The 18,079-nt window shown below is 37.3% G+C and overlaps 2 protein-coding genes across 23 annotated transcripts in view; one reads left to right on the top strand and one right to left on the bottom strand.

Moving 5' to 3' along the window:
• Positions 1-468: 468 nt before the first annotated feature.
• DNAJC18 (DnaJ heat shock protein family (Hsp40) member C18) lies at positions 469-13,420 on the bottom strand. 7 transcript variants are annotated; one of them, XM_070732743.1, is made up of 9 exons: positions 13,072-13,113; positions 12,776-12,875; positions 11,482-11,688; positions 10,390-10,535; positions 9,397-9,582; positions 7,114-7,226; positions 5,928-6,037; positions 4,545-4,717; positions 469-3,660 (listed from the first exon to the last, which is right to left on the bottom strand). In XM_070732743.1, exons 2-9 carry the CDS (start codon positions 12,841-12,843, stop codon positions 3,521-3,523), a joined length of 1,143 nt encoding a protein of 380 aa, XP_070588844.1. In that variant the 5' UTR covers positions 12,844-12,875; positions 13,072-13,113; the 3' UTR covers positions 469-3,520. The 7 variants fall into 7 exon arrangements, with proteins under 7 accessions (XP_070588844.1, XP_070588845.1, XP_070588850.1 ...); XM_070732744.1 differs by lacking the exon at positions 12,776-12,875 and having other exon boundaries at positions 11,482-11,668; positions 13,072-13,420; XM_070732749.1 differs by lacking the exon at positions 12,776-12,875 and having other exon boundaries at positions 13,072-13,155.
• Positions 13,421-13,508: 88 nt separating this feature from the next.
• Positions 13,509-18,079, top strand: part of ZC3H13 (zinc finger CCCH-type containing 13) — a 61,568-nt gene continuing 56,997 nt past the window's right edge. For 2 of the 16 annotated variants that reach the window (XM_070732731.1, XM_070732727.1), the window contains exon 1: positions 14,096-14,387. The gene's annotated coding sequence lies outside the window, so the exon portion shown is untranslated. Of the gene's footprint in view, positions 13,629-14,086; positions 14,388-14,450; positions 14,468-18,079 lie in introns of those variants that run through there. The other 14 variants (XM_070732730.1, XM_070732726.1, XM_070732738.1 and 11 more) reach the window with 12 other exon arrangements.

Below are 18,079 nucleotides of genomic sequence, written 5' to 3'. Positions count from 1 at the left end.
AGTCTTTGGAGAGGGGCGGCATACAAATCTAATAAATTATTATTATTATCATCATCATCATCATCATCATCAATTGCATCAAGTAACTCTGCACCCTTGAGCTCATCACAACCTGGGTCTACGTGAGGAAATGTCGTTTTATTATGCCATCCCAGAACTATTGCACAGAAACAGAACCCATGAACTAGCCACATTGCTCTTGAGAAAGTGCAGTTGCCTAGTTTGTAGCAAACTGAATTCTCTCTTGGATTCAGAATAAACGCTTTATTTTGGCTCCTAGTAGTAGCCGCTTGATGGGGCTGTTTTGCCTTTAGAGATAGCCAATGTTTTTGATCTTCCCCCCCTGAATTTCACCTTTTGTGTAAGTTGATAAAACATGAGATGTTTCATCACTCACAAATCAGCATTTGTAAGTAAGTGATTGCAGTAATCCAGCCCACCCTCAATGCAACAAATCTTACTGGGAGATTTTATATTGATATCTTTTATTTCATTTTTTTAAAAAATTCATACAATACAGCCACTAGGTGTCTTTTTAAAGCATTACATTTAATGATTTGTGTATAAAACACACACACCATAAACACATAATATTTTGTTTCTCAATCCAAGGGTGAAATCTTCAACAGCAGATGCACTGAAATTACTCCAGAGTTTGGTCAAATTAATGGAGAACTGTTTACTTCAAATTCACAAATTGCTTTGACAGTGTTTTTCTCTAAATAAAGAAATTATCTTATTTATTGATCCTCTGGAATGTTACACATCTAAGTATTTTCTGAAAAAAGTGAACTATACAGTAATGATTCAATGCTATCATGTATTCACCATTTTGCCAATATATATGTACATTCAGAGAAATAAATATCACCAATAATTTAAAACATTTAATTAATTAAATAAATAAATAACATGATGTGAAAATAAATGATTTTTTTTTCAGAAGTCATGCACATCTGAAGAACATTTAAAAAGAAACTACCGGTATTTCACAAAGGCTGAACCATGCCTTTAGTTTATGCAAAAATCTACTATAGATATAACTTATTGCCAAATGGGCATATGACAAAATACACAGTTAATTTTGGATATCAAAATTCAGGAGCTTGGTTTTCCTGCAATTTGCAATATAAACATTTGTATAACATGATTGATGAAGTCTTTCAAAACAAATTTTAACATCACATACCATCTTTGAGAACTATTTAGCTCTGAAAGATGTCTTATTTATACGTATAAGACTGCACCTTTCAGCAAGGATGCAACATTGGGATGTGTGGGGTCAAGTGAACTGTGAGAGGAATGCTAAAGATAAACAATGGATCTCAGTGATAAGAGCAAACCCTTTACCTATTATATCTATTAATTGCCATTGATGAAACTACAGAATTTCATAAAACCCAGTTATGTAGTCATTATATTATAATGTAGCATAGGATTAAGCCACATTTGTCACTTCATCTAAGAATTAAAATCTTTACACACAATCATCTGATATAATGCTATTTTCCCCAAAGCTATCATATTTCACAGAATTACAGGTAGTCCTCAATTTACAACAGTTCATTTAGTGACTGTTCAAAGTTACGACAACACTGACAAAAGGGATGTATGACTATTTTTCCACATTTAAGACAGTTGCAGCATTCTCAATTTAGGGGGTATTAAATTTTTCAACGTTTTCAACTTCAAATTGCCAAACATTAGGAGTTGCTCAAAAGTTGTGACATGCCTTGAGGATTATAGATATATTTTGGTTATTTTAATATAATTTAGATGTGCTTGGTAAGTAACATAAATAAATATCATAACATTCAGTTTGTTTGTTTGTTTCAGATGATCAAGATTCAAATGCTTGGCAACTGGCTCATATTTATGACTGTTGCAGCATCCAGGCATCATGTAATCACCTTTTGTGACTTTCTGACAAACAAAATTAATGGGGAAGCCAGATTCACTTAACAACCATGTTACTAATTTAGCAACTGCGGGGGTTCGCTTAAAGTAGCAAGAAAAGTCATAAAAGGGGTAAAGCTTAACAAATTTCTAGCAGCATAAATTTTGGGCCCAACTGTGGTTATAAGTTGAGAATTACCTGTATTGTAAATGTTCTTTTGGTTGGGAATTATTTATGACCCTGTGTTCAGAAGTTTCACAAGAGGAACAAGAAGCAAACCCTGTAGCTGCTGTGCTATCCCCGCCCAACGGATAAGGCTACCCATTAATATTTGTAGAATAAAGTTATGCTAAATGCTTCTTGTCAACAGACCCTAAAAAGGCATGGATTTTATGTCTAGGCTTTGCAATCAGGCAATATTCATTGAAAGAACAATAAGGCTTAGCTGGAACCCTAATCTGAAAGTAGCTCTAGCTACAACCATTTTGCTTATGTTGTAAGTGAAAAGATCTTTACAAACATGAATTTACCAACATTTGTGCCTTGGAATTCAGCATGCCCACTCCAAACAGAACATTCAGCACACAGGATGTCATCACCATACTATGATAATATATTCCTTAGATGGCACCTCCACCTACATTCACAGTTTAGGAATCAGATGTCTTCAGATCCCAACCCACCTGGAAGGAACCAGGCTAAGAAGTTGTACTGATAGCAAAGCTTAGGCTTACAGAAATGTAACTTGGGTCACAATGTTGTATTACTTAGGTGGAAATAAATTCCATTAGCCTGCCTAGAACTTCCAACTTCCAAAAGTTGCAACCTAGATCACATTCTGACATCCGTGAAGCCACCTGGTTAGGCTTCTCTCAGAGTATGTTTTTATATTATGCTTTTTATATTATGCTGTTTTCTTTCTTTGTTTACAAATTTCATCTGGCAACTAGAATACCAATCCATCTTCATCCATTGGCCAGATAAGGAGTTAATGCTCCAGTCCCTGCTTTGTCTTCTCTCCCCATTTTTTCATATTGTTTTTAGATGATGAATCTTCAGGCAGCACTTCAGTTTTTCCAAGTGCTTTATGTATTGCAACATGACACAGTATATATCCTTAAGACAGTGGTCTGTAAAGTTCTCTTAAAACTGAACTGCACATGTTTTGTACAGCATATATGTCTGTGCATGTTATCTGTACCCACTGCCTATGCATGTATCTTTACATACATACATAAATGAAAGACTAATGCCATCTTTTTCTCTTCTAACCATGAATGTCTTGCAAGATAAAAGTTGAGAAACCACAGGCTCAGTAAGCATGATGGCTATGATCCTGCAAAGCACCCAGTTGGCACTTAAACAGTGACAAAGTATCAACATGAAGACTATAACAAAATGAAGAATCACTAACACTGAAATAATTACTAGACACTGAAATGAAATGTACTGTATACACTACAGCAAGTGGTGCCTCTATGTCTCAGTCCTTATACAGTTTCCATGAACATAATGATTCCGTGTGTGGTTTGTAAGGGATGGTTTTCTCTCTCTAATAAGCATTTCTTCTTCATTATAAAAGAAAGTCTAACTCCTGCCAACAGAACAGACACTGTTGTTCTCTCATGCCTCAGCCAATTTGCGACTCCTTTGAATCCCTATGATGTTGGAGAGCTTTTCACAGTTCTCAAGTTTTATAGATTCGGCTTTCTGTTTCAGTCGCTCATCTCGGTATAGCTTGGCCAAATTAGATAGCTCTGATTCTAAAAGATAAAATGTATATTTCAGTCATGCTTTCAGGGGGGAAAAAATTCATATTTTATATTCATTTCAAAGCCTGACATACGTTGGCTTGGCCAAATGAAAAGCTACCTGCATCCAGATATGTATGTATGTATGTATATGTAACACATGGTTTTTTTGCTGAAATTTTAAAATTAAGGGAGACTAGGATGGCACCATTTCGGCCTTGTTCCCAGTAAGGGTGTGGCTAGCTGATGAGGCCATAACAAGGTCAAAATGGTGCCATCCTAGTCTCCCTTAATTTTAAAAATTCAGCAAAAAACATGTGATACATACAGAATATAGTTGTCGGCTATGAATAAATTAACTGCCTTGAAATGGCCCTGGGTTGGGCCTAGAGCAAAAAGGAGCTGTGACGTTTCTTCAATATACCAGGATGATCCGACATAAAAAACATATACTGTATATATATAAAATATAATTCTTAGCTACAACTGGCAGAACAGCATCCATGAGCGCTGTAAAAAGTGGTTAGAGAAATCTTTTAAAACAACTGGGGTATCAGAACCATAAACAAATATGTTTAGATAAATCCTTAACATCAAATACATAGATTTCATGTTGTGAGTAGGCAATGGCAGAGTGAAATATCTGTGTTTTTCCTAAATAATAGTTTTCTTGGCAGCTGAGCTGGTTATAGCTGATTCTTTGTTGTTGTTTTTTAACCTAAATTTGAAAACAAATGTATCTTTAATGTACACTGAGAGCATAGGCACCAAAGACAAATTCCTTGTGTGTCCAATCACATTTGGTCAATAAAGAATTCTATTCTATTCTATCCTATCCTATTCTAGTCTAGTCTAGTCTAACAATGCAGAATGCATGGGAAAAGAACAAAACTTACTTTGTTGTTTTTCTTTCCTGCAACTAGTTTGGACATAATCAATATAATCTTTCTCAATATGTTTTTCAAGTTCTTCAAGTTCTTCTCCATGGTAATTATTTTCAAAGTTCTTATCCACGTAATAAGGCACCTGCAGGTTTTGTGTTTCTCTAACAACAGTGTGCCCTAGAGACCTTTAATAGGAAATAAGAAGGAAACAGATTAATGCCTTCATTGCAAACCAGAAATATCTTTCCCCTCAAAATAATATTTCTGTTTAACATTTCCTGCTCTATGAAAGCGAACAAGGGGAATCATTGCCTAGCCCTAGGGCTAGGCAAAGGGTGGCACAGCAGGTAGAGTGCTGTACTGCAGGCCACTGAAGCTGACTGTAGATCTGTAGGTCAGCAGTTCAAATCTGATCACCGGCTCAAGGTTGACTCAGCCTTCCATCCTTCCGGGGTAGGTAAAATGAGGACCCAGATTGTGGGGGCAATATGCTGGCTCTGTTAAAAAGTGCTATTACTAACATGTTGTAAACCGCCCTGAGTCTAAGGAGAAGGGCGGCATAAAAATCAAATAAATAAATAAAAATCAAATAAATAAATGGCTAGGCGCGACCTTCCAAGTAGTTCCAACTGTAAAATACAAGTTTCTGGTTTATTTTAAAACAGCTGTGTCCTGTAAGAGTGCTACACCAAGCATCAAGTAACCAGAATGAAAAATCATCAACTCCTTAAAACAAGCTCTGAGTTCCATCTCAAAACATCTTTTTGACTAGAAGAAGCTACTGTGCTGTATTTACATCTTGAGGCTTGAAGACAAAGCAGGAGTGGCTTCAATTTTAAGTGGCTACTTACAAAGTAAGACTGGCAATTTTTTTCTGATTAGTTTTTGTTTCAAATTGCCTGGTACAAAACCACAGAAAACAGTTTAAACAATTTCTATCCATCCTTTGGCATCAAAATATTTAATCTGAAAATGGTTTTCTGTGAAGGCACTGTGGATCTTAATGTAATGTATTCAGACAATAAAAGGAAACCCCCCCCAAAATGCTCACGTTTTTAATGAATACAATATTGCTTTCTATAAAGTAATATCAAAGTAGTTTATATATTTAATTCCCATTCTTCACATAATTTGCAGCATGGAAATCAAGTTCTCTTTTCAAAAAATTCAGCTTGGAATGAATAGCTATGGGTATGCCTTTTTCAAGATAAGAAGCTTTTCAAATTATCTGCTATTTATACATAACGAATTAGAGACCTCTTTGAACACCAAGATGATGATGATGATTTAATTTATTAGAATTATAAGCCTGCTGTTAAACCTGCTGTTGGAAAGTTAGTATCAAGAAATAGCCTCTATTCTCCCAAGGGCATTAAAAAACAAATCTAGACTTACGATTTAAAGAAGAGGCTGTAGGGTGGATTAGTAGCCATCAGCTGAGTTACTATTGATACAACTATTATAATAAAGACTGGAAGCAACTGGATAAATGCTGAGTAGGTATTCTGGAAATAAAAACTACGATTAGTAGCAGTAAGAAATATATGGCACATTTTCCTCCCCCAAAACTAAGGTACGTCTAATACTCCAGTGCGTCTTACACTCTGAAAAGTTCGCTATTCCATCTGTGTATCTAATAACTGGTATTGCCCAGATGTTGATTGAATTGATGGTATTTCCTCCACTGAATCTGAACTTTAAGAACTTTTTCACTCTCTTGATATAGTCACCTCTAATCTTTTTCTTGACTTCAGCATGCTTGATCTTGTCAACTTGAAAGATGCCCTATTATTATTGTTGTTGTTATTCTGTTATCACCATTTCCTCCTTCTGCCTTGTCTTTAGATGTGTTCCAGAAAGTTTGATAGAGGTTTGAAGTAGATTTGGGGCTAGGCTTAAATTAGTTCCTGTTCTAGATTCTATTTTCTTTAGAAGAAAGAATAAAAACTGGGGATCTGGGAAGTAGAAATCATTTGGAATTTAGTCTGACTAATTAAATAAGAAAGTAAAATTCAACAGAAGGTGTATTGTCACTGAATGACAGTTGGTCAATGTGCTATGCAAATGACAACTGGTTACTTAGTCAGAAAATATTATAAAGGAGAAATTAAATATGGCCCATCTATAACAAAATAGGGAATATTTAGAGATTTAAATATCTCAGCTCAGAAATTTAAATTACTTCTCATATTGTAAAAATAATTCAACATACTTTGTCTTTTAAGGTTAATTTCTCATCAATGACTTACTCAGCATTAACTGTATAACTTTGATAACTCTTTCATCTACTTACTGATTTTATATCTCTCAATCAATTGAAAAAAGATCCTCCAAAGAAAACACCATGATGTTCAGTGGAATTTGCAGCTACATTTATATAAAACTATGCCTGCAAATACTTTCAAAACCTTTCTTTAAAAGGCAAGTTACAAATAAGATCTAAGATTCATAAATACCACTTCACTTTAAAATAGTTCAAACATTTACTAATTACAAAAAAAAATTCCAAAGGTTCCTTTTCTACAGATAGGCAATAAATCAGCACTGTTTATTATTATAACGTCTTACGTTCCCCATGTACCTGTGGTCTAATTTCTTCCTCCTGTTCATCCTGGGCCCATGTCCTCTCATGTCTGTTCCGCTGTGGATAACATGGGGAGTCCATTGAAGAATTTGAAAACATATGTATATTTCCTGTTGAAATAGCAGCAGAAGAAAAAATTTTATCCTGTATTGCTTGTGTCATAAGAAACTAAGATTTCATTTTATTTTTAAAAAGCTAATTTCAAACATGGCTTAAAAAAATAAACGCAATAGCTCTTTCAGTCCATTAAAAAGACAACACTTCTTATGCTGTTTTCATTATGTTTTCATTATCCCGAATGGACTTTCAAGGGGCGGAGTGTTATAGTAGTGGGAATACAGTATCTAATGAGCAGAATTCTACATGTTGAACTTGGGATCAAACATTCATCTGTCGAACTTGCCTTATTAAGGCAAAAAAGGAATACTGTAGATTTGCATGATTCCCCCTCTCTGGTTTCTGGTGATATTACAAAGAGTTATCACAACTGATATGAAAACATCTGCATACTGCCAAAATTGAACAAGTAAAGCAGTAAAACTAAATTGGCAATCCCTATATCATCGTATATAGGTCACCTACATAGTGATTTTGTCATAAATTAGATTTCTCAGAACTGCAGTACAGATCAGTTTAATAATATTCCTATAAAGCAGAGTAGCCTTCTCAAACATATTTCAGCTGTATAGAGTCGTTGACTGAGATGGGCAGCCATAAAGACTGAAAGCACAAACAAATAAATAAACATGTGCCTGACAACGTATTGACTATATTACACAATTCTCTACTTTTAGTTAGGAAAAATGAAATTTTTAACTCAACAAAGTGCAAACTCAATATATTTACTGTGGTATTCAGAGTAGGATAAGGCCGGGGGTGGGTTCAGGTTTTCTTTGCTGCCAGTTTGCTTAAGGATGCGCTGTGGGGGTGCACGCTGGATGCATGCATGCACAGTACTTTAAAAAAGCTTCTGCATATTTTTCTGCACTAATAAGATTGCAGCTCCTATGTCACCACCAGGAGAACCGGTTCGGGACCGTGGTAGGCCTGGTTCTAGCGACACAAGCCGCCAAGTCACTACTGGTTCTATAGGACTGGTCTGAACCGGGAGGAACCCACCTCTGGATAAGCCTAAAAAATTGAGAAAAACTGCAAAACTATGTGGTCTGGTTGAAATAGCATCATATCTTGTTGAATAGACATATATTGACCTCTCCAGGTTCCTAAGAGGTCAGTAAGGGGCATACATAAGTGCACTAGTGTGCCTTTTGTCCCCTGTCCAATTGTCTCTCCTTATCTCATATATCATATATGTTTTCTTCCTTTCATATATCTTCTCCTCTATTTTTATATCTTTTCTTCTATCCTTTTCTTTATATATAATACTACATGTTTATTCTCTTCAATATGTATTGTGTATTGGACAAAATAAATAAATAAAAATAAATAAATAAATATATGCAGCACTTTTAAAGAAAATGTAACTAATTGGTTTCTGAAGTTCTTTGGAAACTTCAGAGAGTAATCATAGAAACATAGAAGTCTGACGGCAGAAAAAGACCTCATGGTCTATCTAGTCTGCCCTTATACTATTTTCTGTATTTTATCTTAGGATGGATATATGTTTATCCCAGGCATGTTTAAATTCAGTTACTGTGGATTTATCTACCACATCTGCTGGAAGTTTGTTCCAAGGATCTACTACTCTTTCAGTAAAATAATATTTTCTCATGTTGCTTTTGATCTTTCCCCCAACTAACTTCAGATTGTGTCCCCTTGTTCTTGTGTTCACTTTCCTATTAAAAACACTTCCCTCCTGGACCTTATTTAACCCTTTAATATATTGAAATGTTTCGATCATGTCCCCCCTTTTCCTTCTGTCCTCCAGACTATACAGATTGAGTTCATTAAGTCTTTCCTGATACGTTTTATGCTTAAGACCTTCCACCATTCTTGTAGCCCGTCTTTGGACCCGTTCAATTTTGTCAATATATTTTTGTAGGTGAGGTCTCAAAACCGTATCTGGAGATTCATCAGCAATTAAAGGCCCCATGAAGCAGGGGACAGAATCTTGTACAGATGACTGAACAGCACCTTTCATTACACTTTAAAGCAGGGGTCTCCAACCCTGACAACTTTAAGACTTGTGGACTTCAATCCCCAGAATTTCTCAGCCAGCTTTTCTGGCTGAGGAATTCTGGGAATTGAAGTCCACAAGTCTTAAAGTTGCCAAGGTTGGAGACACCGCTTTAAAGCACAGCTTAAAACAAACACCCGTACCTGTTGGGAAATTCCCTCCAAAAAACATATTAAATATTTCTTCTGGCGTTATGTCTGCTTCAAATTCTCTGTAATAGTTATAGTGACTGGGCACATTGGTATAAAAAGTATCTTCCTTTTCTCCAAATTGATCATACTGTAATCTCTTTTCAGGGTTGCTCAAAACTGCAAAAGCTGTGCCTATTGCTGTAGAGTGGAAGAGAAAAATAAAGAAAACCAATCAAAAAAGAAACCAAGTCTGATGAAATACATAACCATATTATAGAAGTAACTACAAACAAAATATCTTTTTGTTCCACATCCAGTAGAAATGTCTGTTTGTATTCTATTATTTGAATATTTATTATTTATGTATTTATTATTTATTTGTTTATTATTTGAAACCGTAATGGTAGAAGAAATAATCTGGAAGACCAGGAGAAAGATAACCAAGTCAATATTTAGATAAAAGAAATCTAAGTCTTGGGCAGAAACATAATTTGATCCTCTAGTTTTCATGAAGATGATATTCTAGCATGATATGAACTCCTCTATATGCAAGTTGTTCTGATATTATTTTGTATTTATTCACATCCTTCCTAGTAGTGACTATTATTGTGCTTAATACACATTCTCCTTGGAATGAGATTCCAATATAGTGCTTGCTATATTATAATGTGCCATGGCGCAACCACCCTTAATGTCCAATGGAAACACAAATATGGAATTTCAAATCATATGATCTAGATTAGGATTCAGACTAACCTGGTAAGTTACATAAACCACTGACGTCAAATGCTTACAAAGAATTGAGAATTGTATGTAAGGATTTGCAAGTAGCAACTATTTCCTAAGAGGTGGCAACTTTAGAATCTTCCTTAGTTTTTCACTTAGAATTATGCAATAATACAATTGTATGTAGGAACATGTTATAAAAATATTTTCTTGTTAGCCAACAGAGCATTGGAATATCTTCAAAGTTTGCTGTGGTCCCTTTCAAGTTCTTCCACCTACCTTTGAATGCATCTGTTGCTCCTGGAGCACAATTCTTGTCAGGATGAAATTTAAGAGCAAGTTTTCGGTAAGCTTTCTTTAGTTCTTCATCTTTCGCATCTCTTCCTACGCCTAGAATTTCATAGTAATTCTTACTCTCCTTTATTCTACAAAATAAACATAATTCTTTAATTTTGTAACTTTTCCCCAAGCACAGTTTACAGATTACATGTATGCTGAAGCATACCTTCCAACACAGTAAGGGGTTTTTCTAATTTTGTTATACTTTGCAGATTTGCTTCACTAATAGAAAGGGTTTCAACTGCTCTTGGGCATTAAGTGCAATCCAAGTTAAACTTACATAATGAAACCTGTGTTGCACTATTGTGATGCCAGTTCCAGTGCTCTTGTACGTGTGTTGTCACACATGTAAGGGGCAGAGCTTGGGTCACAACACTGCTTTCATAAAGGCCTCTGATCCTACATATGTTTGAGCAAGAACTCTTGTCCTATGCTTCCTGGATCGTTTAAGAACTTTTGGTACTGTTAAGCAAGATATATTTCTGTAGTCATAGAGCCAATTGTAATCTCAAATTAAGAAGCCGACAACTACTATTCTTCTGATAGTAAATAGGTGGGATCTTCTTAGTATTTTATCATATTCCCGTGTTATTCAAAACTGACATTGCTGCTGTACAATATATAAGATATGGATGGCTCCATTCCATAGCTGACATAACTGACAAAACTGACATAGCTGTTGTACAATATATAAGATATGGATGGTTCCATTCCAAATGAAGCAAGAGGATTTCATTTCTTGGGTAATCCATTATCTGAAGTCAATAATTAATTAAAATTCTGTGTACACAAGATAACATGCCCAATGTGAACAGTAATTTCTAAATCAGGAGCTTTCCAAAGGTCTTGTTCCATAATTTTCATAATTCCTAGATTTATTTAACAATTCCTAGATAATAGGATGCATGGCTCAACCTATTTGGTGGGCACCTGATTGGGGAATATAAAGATTAGTTTTATAAATTTATTAATTAAACAAGTTGTAAGCCTAACAAGTATGAATATATTCTAATTAGGCAAGTTCCTATTTACCTTTGAACTCCAAGTAATTGTTCCTTGGTGTAGGTCATACTGCCTTCCCCAAATGTTGACTGGCTTCTTCCACTGTCACACATACGTTCCTTTTTCATTCTCATACAGTCACTACAGCCACAGCAGTCAAAATTGTTTCTTACTTCCTCCAATGGACATGGATTTCTTCTCAGCTCATCAATTAATGCTGAAACAATGACATCCTTCCTATGTATATTTACCAAAGTGGATCACAAATGACATACTTCAAAATACCCATGTATAAATCTATCTATCTATCTATCTATCTATCTATCTATCTATCTATCCATCCATCCATCCATCCCTTTATAGATCTATATATCTATATTCTATTTTATTGTGATCCATTAACCTATAAAAGACATCCAAAAACGCATAACTGAAAGTCCCTTAAAATCATGATACCCCCATCTCTCCACATCTAAAAATTTGCAATAATTTTTTTCACGAAAGCTAATTACAAAGAATATTAAAAAGATATATTTTGAAATGATAAAGCAAGAATGGTAATTCAGCAGTTCTTAAGAAACCATCACATAAGGTTTGGATCTTTTGAAGCAGTTCACACACATTTATTGGTGTGTGAATTCTGTTGGAAACTGAAGTTCTTCCTGTGGTTCATAAGGACAACTTATTATTATAAATTTCAATTCATTTCTAACATGTGGTCCAACAACAATGCTGGGTCATCATTTTTATTATTATACGGATTCAAAAAAATCACGCAACTCTATTTTTTATGCTGTATTTCTAGCCGCCCTCTACAATTATATGAAAGTTTTCCCTTAAAGTTCTACATAGTTGCATAAATTGCAATACTTTGGGTATAAGCCAAACTCACAGTAGGTTAAAAATCCCTCCTCAGGGTTCAAAACTTTCCCCCCTTTTATCATTTCCCCCCCTTTTTTACATTCTAAAATGTATCTGTGGTTCCTCAGAACTAAAGCTAACTTCCATTCTCAAATCTCACCCAAGCATCACTTCTTGTTTTTCCCCAGCTGCATTACCCTGCTGGGCTTCAATCCTCCAGTCACCTGAGACATATAAAAGCACATGTTTGTTTATCTGCTGCAAGGAAGGGGGGGAAATGCTTTTCCAAGGCGACTGCCGCAATCCACATGCGGGAATGATTTTTGCCCTTCATTGGTAAACCAATACACAGACCTGAATTAAGAAAAATCGAAAAAAACCACCCAGACAAGAGGAAGGAAGCCTTTATTACCTTTTTATGCAAACTCATAAACTTAACAAGTTCCATATTTTTGTTGCATACCCTTTATCTGTCAATAGAAGCATCGCCTTCCTAGAGCGCTCTCCGTTTCTTTTCTTCCCACTTGTCATTTCTCATTTGAAAAGTGTCCCCGTATCCATTCCTCAGAATAAAAAAAACCTGGAGCTACAATATGGGATTTGATCAGTCCGTGATGTCTCTCACAAGGCTCTCCACTCTGGGTAACCTGAGCTCTTGGAGCACCGGCCTCCCTGAATAAGATTTAAGCCCCCAATCTGGCTGTTCACACCCCCCCCCCAACCCCGGCTCTGGCCCGCGTCACCGGCGCTGAGCCTTACCTTCGGCCCAGCGATCCCCGGGGCTCAGTCCTGCCATTTTCCCATCTGGTTGGGGAGGCAGGCTCCCACCAAGCAGCCGGGGAAAGTCACGTGAACGCGAGCACAGTGCAGCCTGGGTAACGTAGTTCTTGCGCGTTCGCCAGCTGCCCCCCCCCGCCAGGGCCCCCGGTGCTTTTGGCGGGAAACGAAGCAGTTGCCCCGTTTGTGAAAAGTCGCGCGAGCTGCGGGGGAGGGGGGGTGCAGAGAAGGGCGCGCGCGCGGTCTCTTCCGAAACCGAGCCGTCAATTTTTCACTCTGGAGTTTCTAGAAATCGAACCACGCAGGGGTTTTTTTTTAACCAGTGAGATGAGAGAGCTAGAGCGGCACCCCCTCCCTTTTATGGCGCCCATAGAGAAGAGTCGTGAAGAGAGCCCTCTGCTTCCACACCCGAAGGGAGAAGGGGTTATAAGAGCGCTCTCCTCTGTGGGTCAGTTCCGTCGCTCGGAGGCAGCGCTCCTTTTCTCTTGCTGCGGTTAATTTTCACGCAGAAGCAATGGAGGCTTTTTATATTCCACAAGGTAGATAAAAAGATTCAGGTCGGACTATGACTTTCAATGGCCGCGACGACCGCGAAAGGCAGTCAAGTCTGGGGTTACCCTTATGGCGATTTTTTTTTTTAGTCCTGAACTAAAAAACCCGGAGAAAAAAATTGGCCAACAGCTAGGCCAGAAGCACCCGCCATGACGTACTTTCAAACGTCTTTACGTTTGGCATTGATGATTTACTGAGTGGGGTTCCTGAGGCTCTCTGAGCTGGCTTGTTTTCTTGCAGACGTTTCGTTACTCCAAACTAAGGAAACGTCAAAGTAGGGTGTTACCAAGTTTGGATAACGTAACGTCTGCAAGGAAACAGGCCAGCTCGGAGACTACCAAAGAACCATTACAATCCCTAGGTACAAATACTGTACTGTAGTCTCCTTTTTTTGATTGACGTCGTACGTCAGAAGGCTGCGCAGCAGCTTCCGGCGTTTCGTTTTGCGCCGGAAGTGGTAGAAAAAAGGAGAAAACGGGTTGGTCGCGCAGGCGCAATCTCAGCGATTTGGGCCGGTTGTTCTCGCCCCCCTGCCCCCCGCCCCTCCGGTTGGCCTCCGCGGCGAACGGGAGCAGCGGGCGGCCTTCGTGGGGAGCTGGGCTCCTCTTTTTTCCTCCCCGTGTGGCTCGGCTTTTAGGCCCGGGAGGACGGACTCCCCCCTCGCACTCTCCCCCCCTCTCCGCCCAGGGCGGCGGCGGCGGCGGAAGCGACGGCGGGGAGGAGCACACCGGGTGCGGAGAGAACAGGTGAGTCACGCTGCCCGGGAGGAGGAGGAGAGCGCGGCGGCTGGAAGGCGCTTCGCTCCGCCACCCCGCGCCTCATCAAGGTCTCTCCCTCTCTCACATACACACGCATCCCTCTCGTGGCTGAGGGGGTGGGAAGACTAAAACCGCCGTTATTCTATGTGACGTTAGTGTGTAGAGATACATTAGTGGACGAAGAGGGGAGAAAACGTGGCTTTGAGTCCCTTAGAAATGGATGGAGGGACCTTTGTCCAGATGTTGGATGTGAACTCCCAAGCAGCCTTCAAAGTAGCATGGGCGAGCGTTTCATCCCAACATCTGGAATCCCTACTTTTTCTGATCTCTGCCTTACTCTGTAGCATCTTAACGTTTCCTTCATATCAGCCTCCGTTTCATTCTGAGTGGAAATGAGTTTTGTGTGATTATTGCACAGATAACGGTTGAAAGTTGAAGATTGTCAGGACATCTGGGCAAGTAGAGCATAAAGAGCCTTGGAACTGACCTAGAGAGAATTTGCTGTGTATGGCCCGTGTTGGGAGGAGGCTCTTTTTAGTTTTGCAGTGACCTGTCCCTAAGGGGCTGATCAGGTGCTGCAGCTTTGCTGCTTTCCCCCCACTTCCTCCCCCTCCCTTTGATAAAACCCTAAAGTCCTAAATCACACAGTGCCTGTTTGGGAAAGGCATTGTCAGATGTTTGGGATGAGATTGGTTCTGATTGGAGGGAAGTAGGAAGTGGGAGAGAAGGAGAAGGACTCCAAAGGAAGAAATGGAGATAGAGGAAAGGCAGTGTAAAGAAATGAAGTAAACCGATAATCATGATGAGCAATAGTGTAGAATAGGTGCAAAATAGGATATTGATCTAAGAATGATTGGATTAGAATGTATAATTGTGTATAGCAGTAGCATTTAGACTTATTACCACTTCCTGGTGCTTTTACAGCACCCTCTAAATGATTTACAGAATCAGCATATTGCCTCCAACAATCTGGGTCTTCATTTTACGCACCTCAGAAGGATGGAAGACTGAGTCAACCTTGAGCAGGTAGTGAGATTTAAACTGCTGAACTACAGCTAGCAGTTAGCAGAAGTAGCCTGCACTGCCGCACTTTAACTACTGTGCCACCCCTACTCATGTACATTATTGATATGTACATAAAAAAGTTTACCACTCCCAAAAAAGAGATTGGTTCCCTTGGGTAAAGTGAAAGGCAGAATACAAGTTTAGCCAGAATAACTCACATCTGGCAGCCTTTTTAATTACAGCTGTTCTTCGCTATATTTCCCTATACAGGTAGTCCCCAACTTACAGCAGTTCATGTAGTGATCGAAGTTGCAGTGCCACTGAAAATAGTGACTTACAATCCTTTTTCATACTTGTGACCTCATCTCAAGTGTCATATAATTTACATTCGGCTGCTCGACAACTGACTCATATTTCTGACAGTTGCAGTGTTCAGGAGTCATTTTGCGACCTTCTGACAAGCAAAGTCACTGGAGAGCCCACATTCATTCCTAATTTAACAACTGCAGTGATTCATTTAACAAATATGGCAAGAAAAGTCTTAAAATGGAACAAGTTTGCTTAACAAATTTTGGGCTCAATTGTAGTCATAAGTTGAGGACTACCTATAATTGTTTTAAAAATATGAGCGCTATGTTAGGTTAATGGTCAGGTCCATCATATTTGTCAAGTTGGCAGCATGATTGGGGACCTGGGAATTAGCTATGAAGAAGATAGCTTTTTAAAAAATCATGTTCATATATTTAATGTACAACACTTTGTGTATATTTATTACAAAGGAGATAAGATCACAAAAAGCTTGCACTTTAGCTTATTGAATTTGAAAGGGAACACAGCTGATTTTAGTGGGAGATATTTCTCAGTTTCAGTGTTCTGGAAAGTGGTGTCGCTGTATTATTTTAAATTCTACCTGCCATCATTTCTTCTTACTTGTACAGTTGTGATGGGTGGTGGAATCTGGCATGTTTTAATGTTTATGCATAAAATGAAAAACTCTTCACTTTTATTAGAGCCATTTATATAGGTCTGATTTAACTATGGCTCCTTGGTAGAACATTTCTACAAATTGCAAAAAAAAAGAGGGGGGATATAGGTTATAGATTATTGTGCATGTAAGCTTTACTTCACTAAATGAGACTTTCTTTCAAATAACTGCATGGACTGCAGCTTAAACCACTTGACCATATTTATCAACTATACAGTGTAGGCTTGCTTTTAACCTATGCGTTTTTGCTGCTGATTTTCCTATACTTTGTGCCATTTTCTCTACAAGGTCAACCATGTTTTAGCCTACTGATTTTGGTTTTTAAGTTTGCGATTTGTTTTGGAAAAAGTGTTTTGGACTTGTTTTGTATTATACTTATTATAATAATTAGATGCAATTATTACAAAAAGTGTTTTCAGATTTCAATTATTTGCTCCATTATTTTAGTTGGAATAATAACAAAACTTTTATTACTGAATATCTATGAATTTTAATCAGACATTCACTACCTACAGAATACTGTATTACAACGAAAATCATTTACAGTAGTCTGTGTTTCTGTCTGCTTCATTGCTATGTATGAAGTGCAGATTGTCAAGTTTAATTTTAAATATATGGGCTGACCTAATGATAACTGTTGAAACATATGGAGATAGTCTCATCTATGCTACCTCTGAGATGGAACTCCTCAATAGGAAGTTGAAGAATATTGGTTTTTGAACAGAGTCTCTAGGAATTCTGAAGATGCCTAAAATGTAAACACTAGTACACTTTGCCTGCAATACAGCTATTTATCATAGTTCATGTTTTGAATGTATGTAGGTTGAAAATATTTAGTATTATTATTTGCTACATAAAAATATTGATTTAAAATTAATATCATCTACTGTTCGTAGTATGAAAATGCATCCTTTAGGGCAGTTATAGTTTTGAGTTTCAAGCATACAAATTAAGAGTGACAGTGATTGTGTTGCTGGAAAGTGGAGAAACTGAGTACCTGAATTCTTAAAAATTAGATAATGATGCTGGTATGTATCTGGCTATATCCATAGAATACACTTAATTACATTTAACCGTAATAGTATGCATTATTTTTGGCATGATATGTTTAAGAAAACAGATGAATTCAATTTTTTTAATGGATGTTCCAGAAAAACTAGTTATCAATTTATTGGATTGTAATTCTAGCAAATTAGCAAATACAGTAAATTGAACTTTTTTCTTGTTCTTTTTTTACATTAAATTCAAGTTTGGACCCAGGTTTCTTAAAAATATAGATGGTTTAATTTAAAAAGGCACCGTAATTTAGATTTAGCAAAATTATATTTTTAAAGGTATTGGAAAGGGTATCCATTATCCCTTGTATTCAATTTAATTATAGAGGCAGTAGCAAATGCTTTCAGGAAAGTTGTTTATTAAATGTATTTGAACACGGCATGTTTCTTAATCCCCCTAACAACACAAGAAGAAATGTGAAGTTTTATGAGGCTGTCAGGCTTAATGATTAATTAAAAAATCTTAGTTAACCTGCATTCACATGATATCAAAAATGTTAGGAAATATTTCAGATAAAACTGTAAATACTTAGGAGTATATGTATCCAGATAATTTTTAAATCAAGATGTTACTTTATTAGCATGGATTAATCTAAGTAAATATTAATGTAAAAATCTGATTTTGGACCAATATA

Source organism: Erythrolamprus reginae, chromosome 1 (genome assembly GCF_031021105.1).
Source record: "Erythrolamprus reginae isolate rEryReg1 chromosome 1, rEryReg1.hap1, whole genome shotgun sequence".
NCBI classification, from domain to species: Eukaryota; Metazoa; Chordata; class Lepidosauria; order Squamata; family Dipsadidae; genus Erythrolamprus; species Erythrolamprus reginae.
The sequence above is the reverse complement of the archived record's forward strand: the minus strand, read 5'-3'. Positions and strand labels throughout refer to the sequence as shown.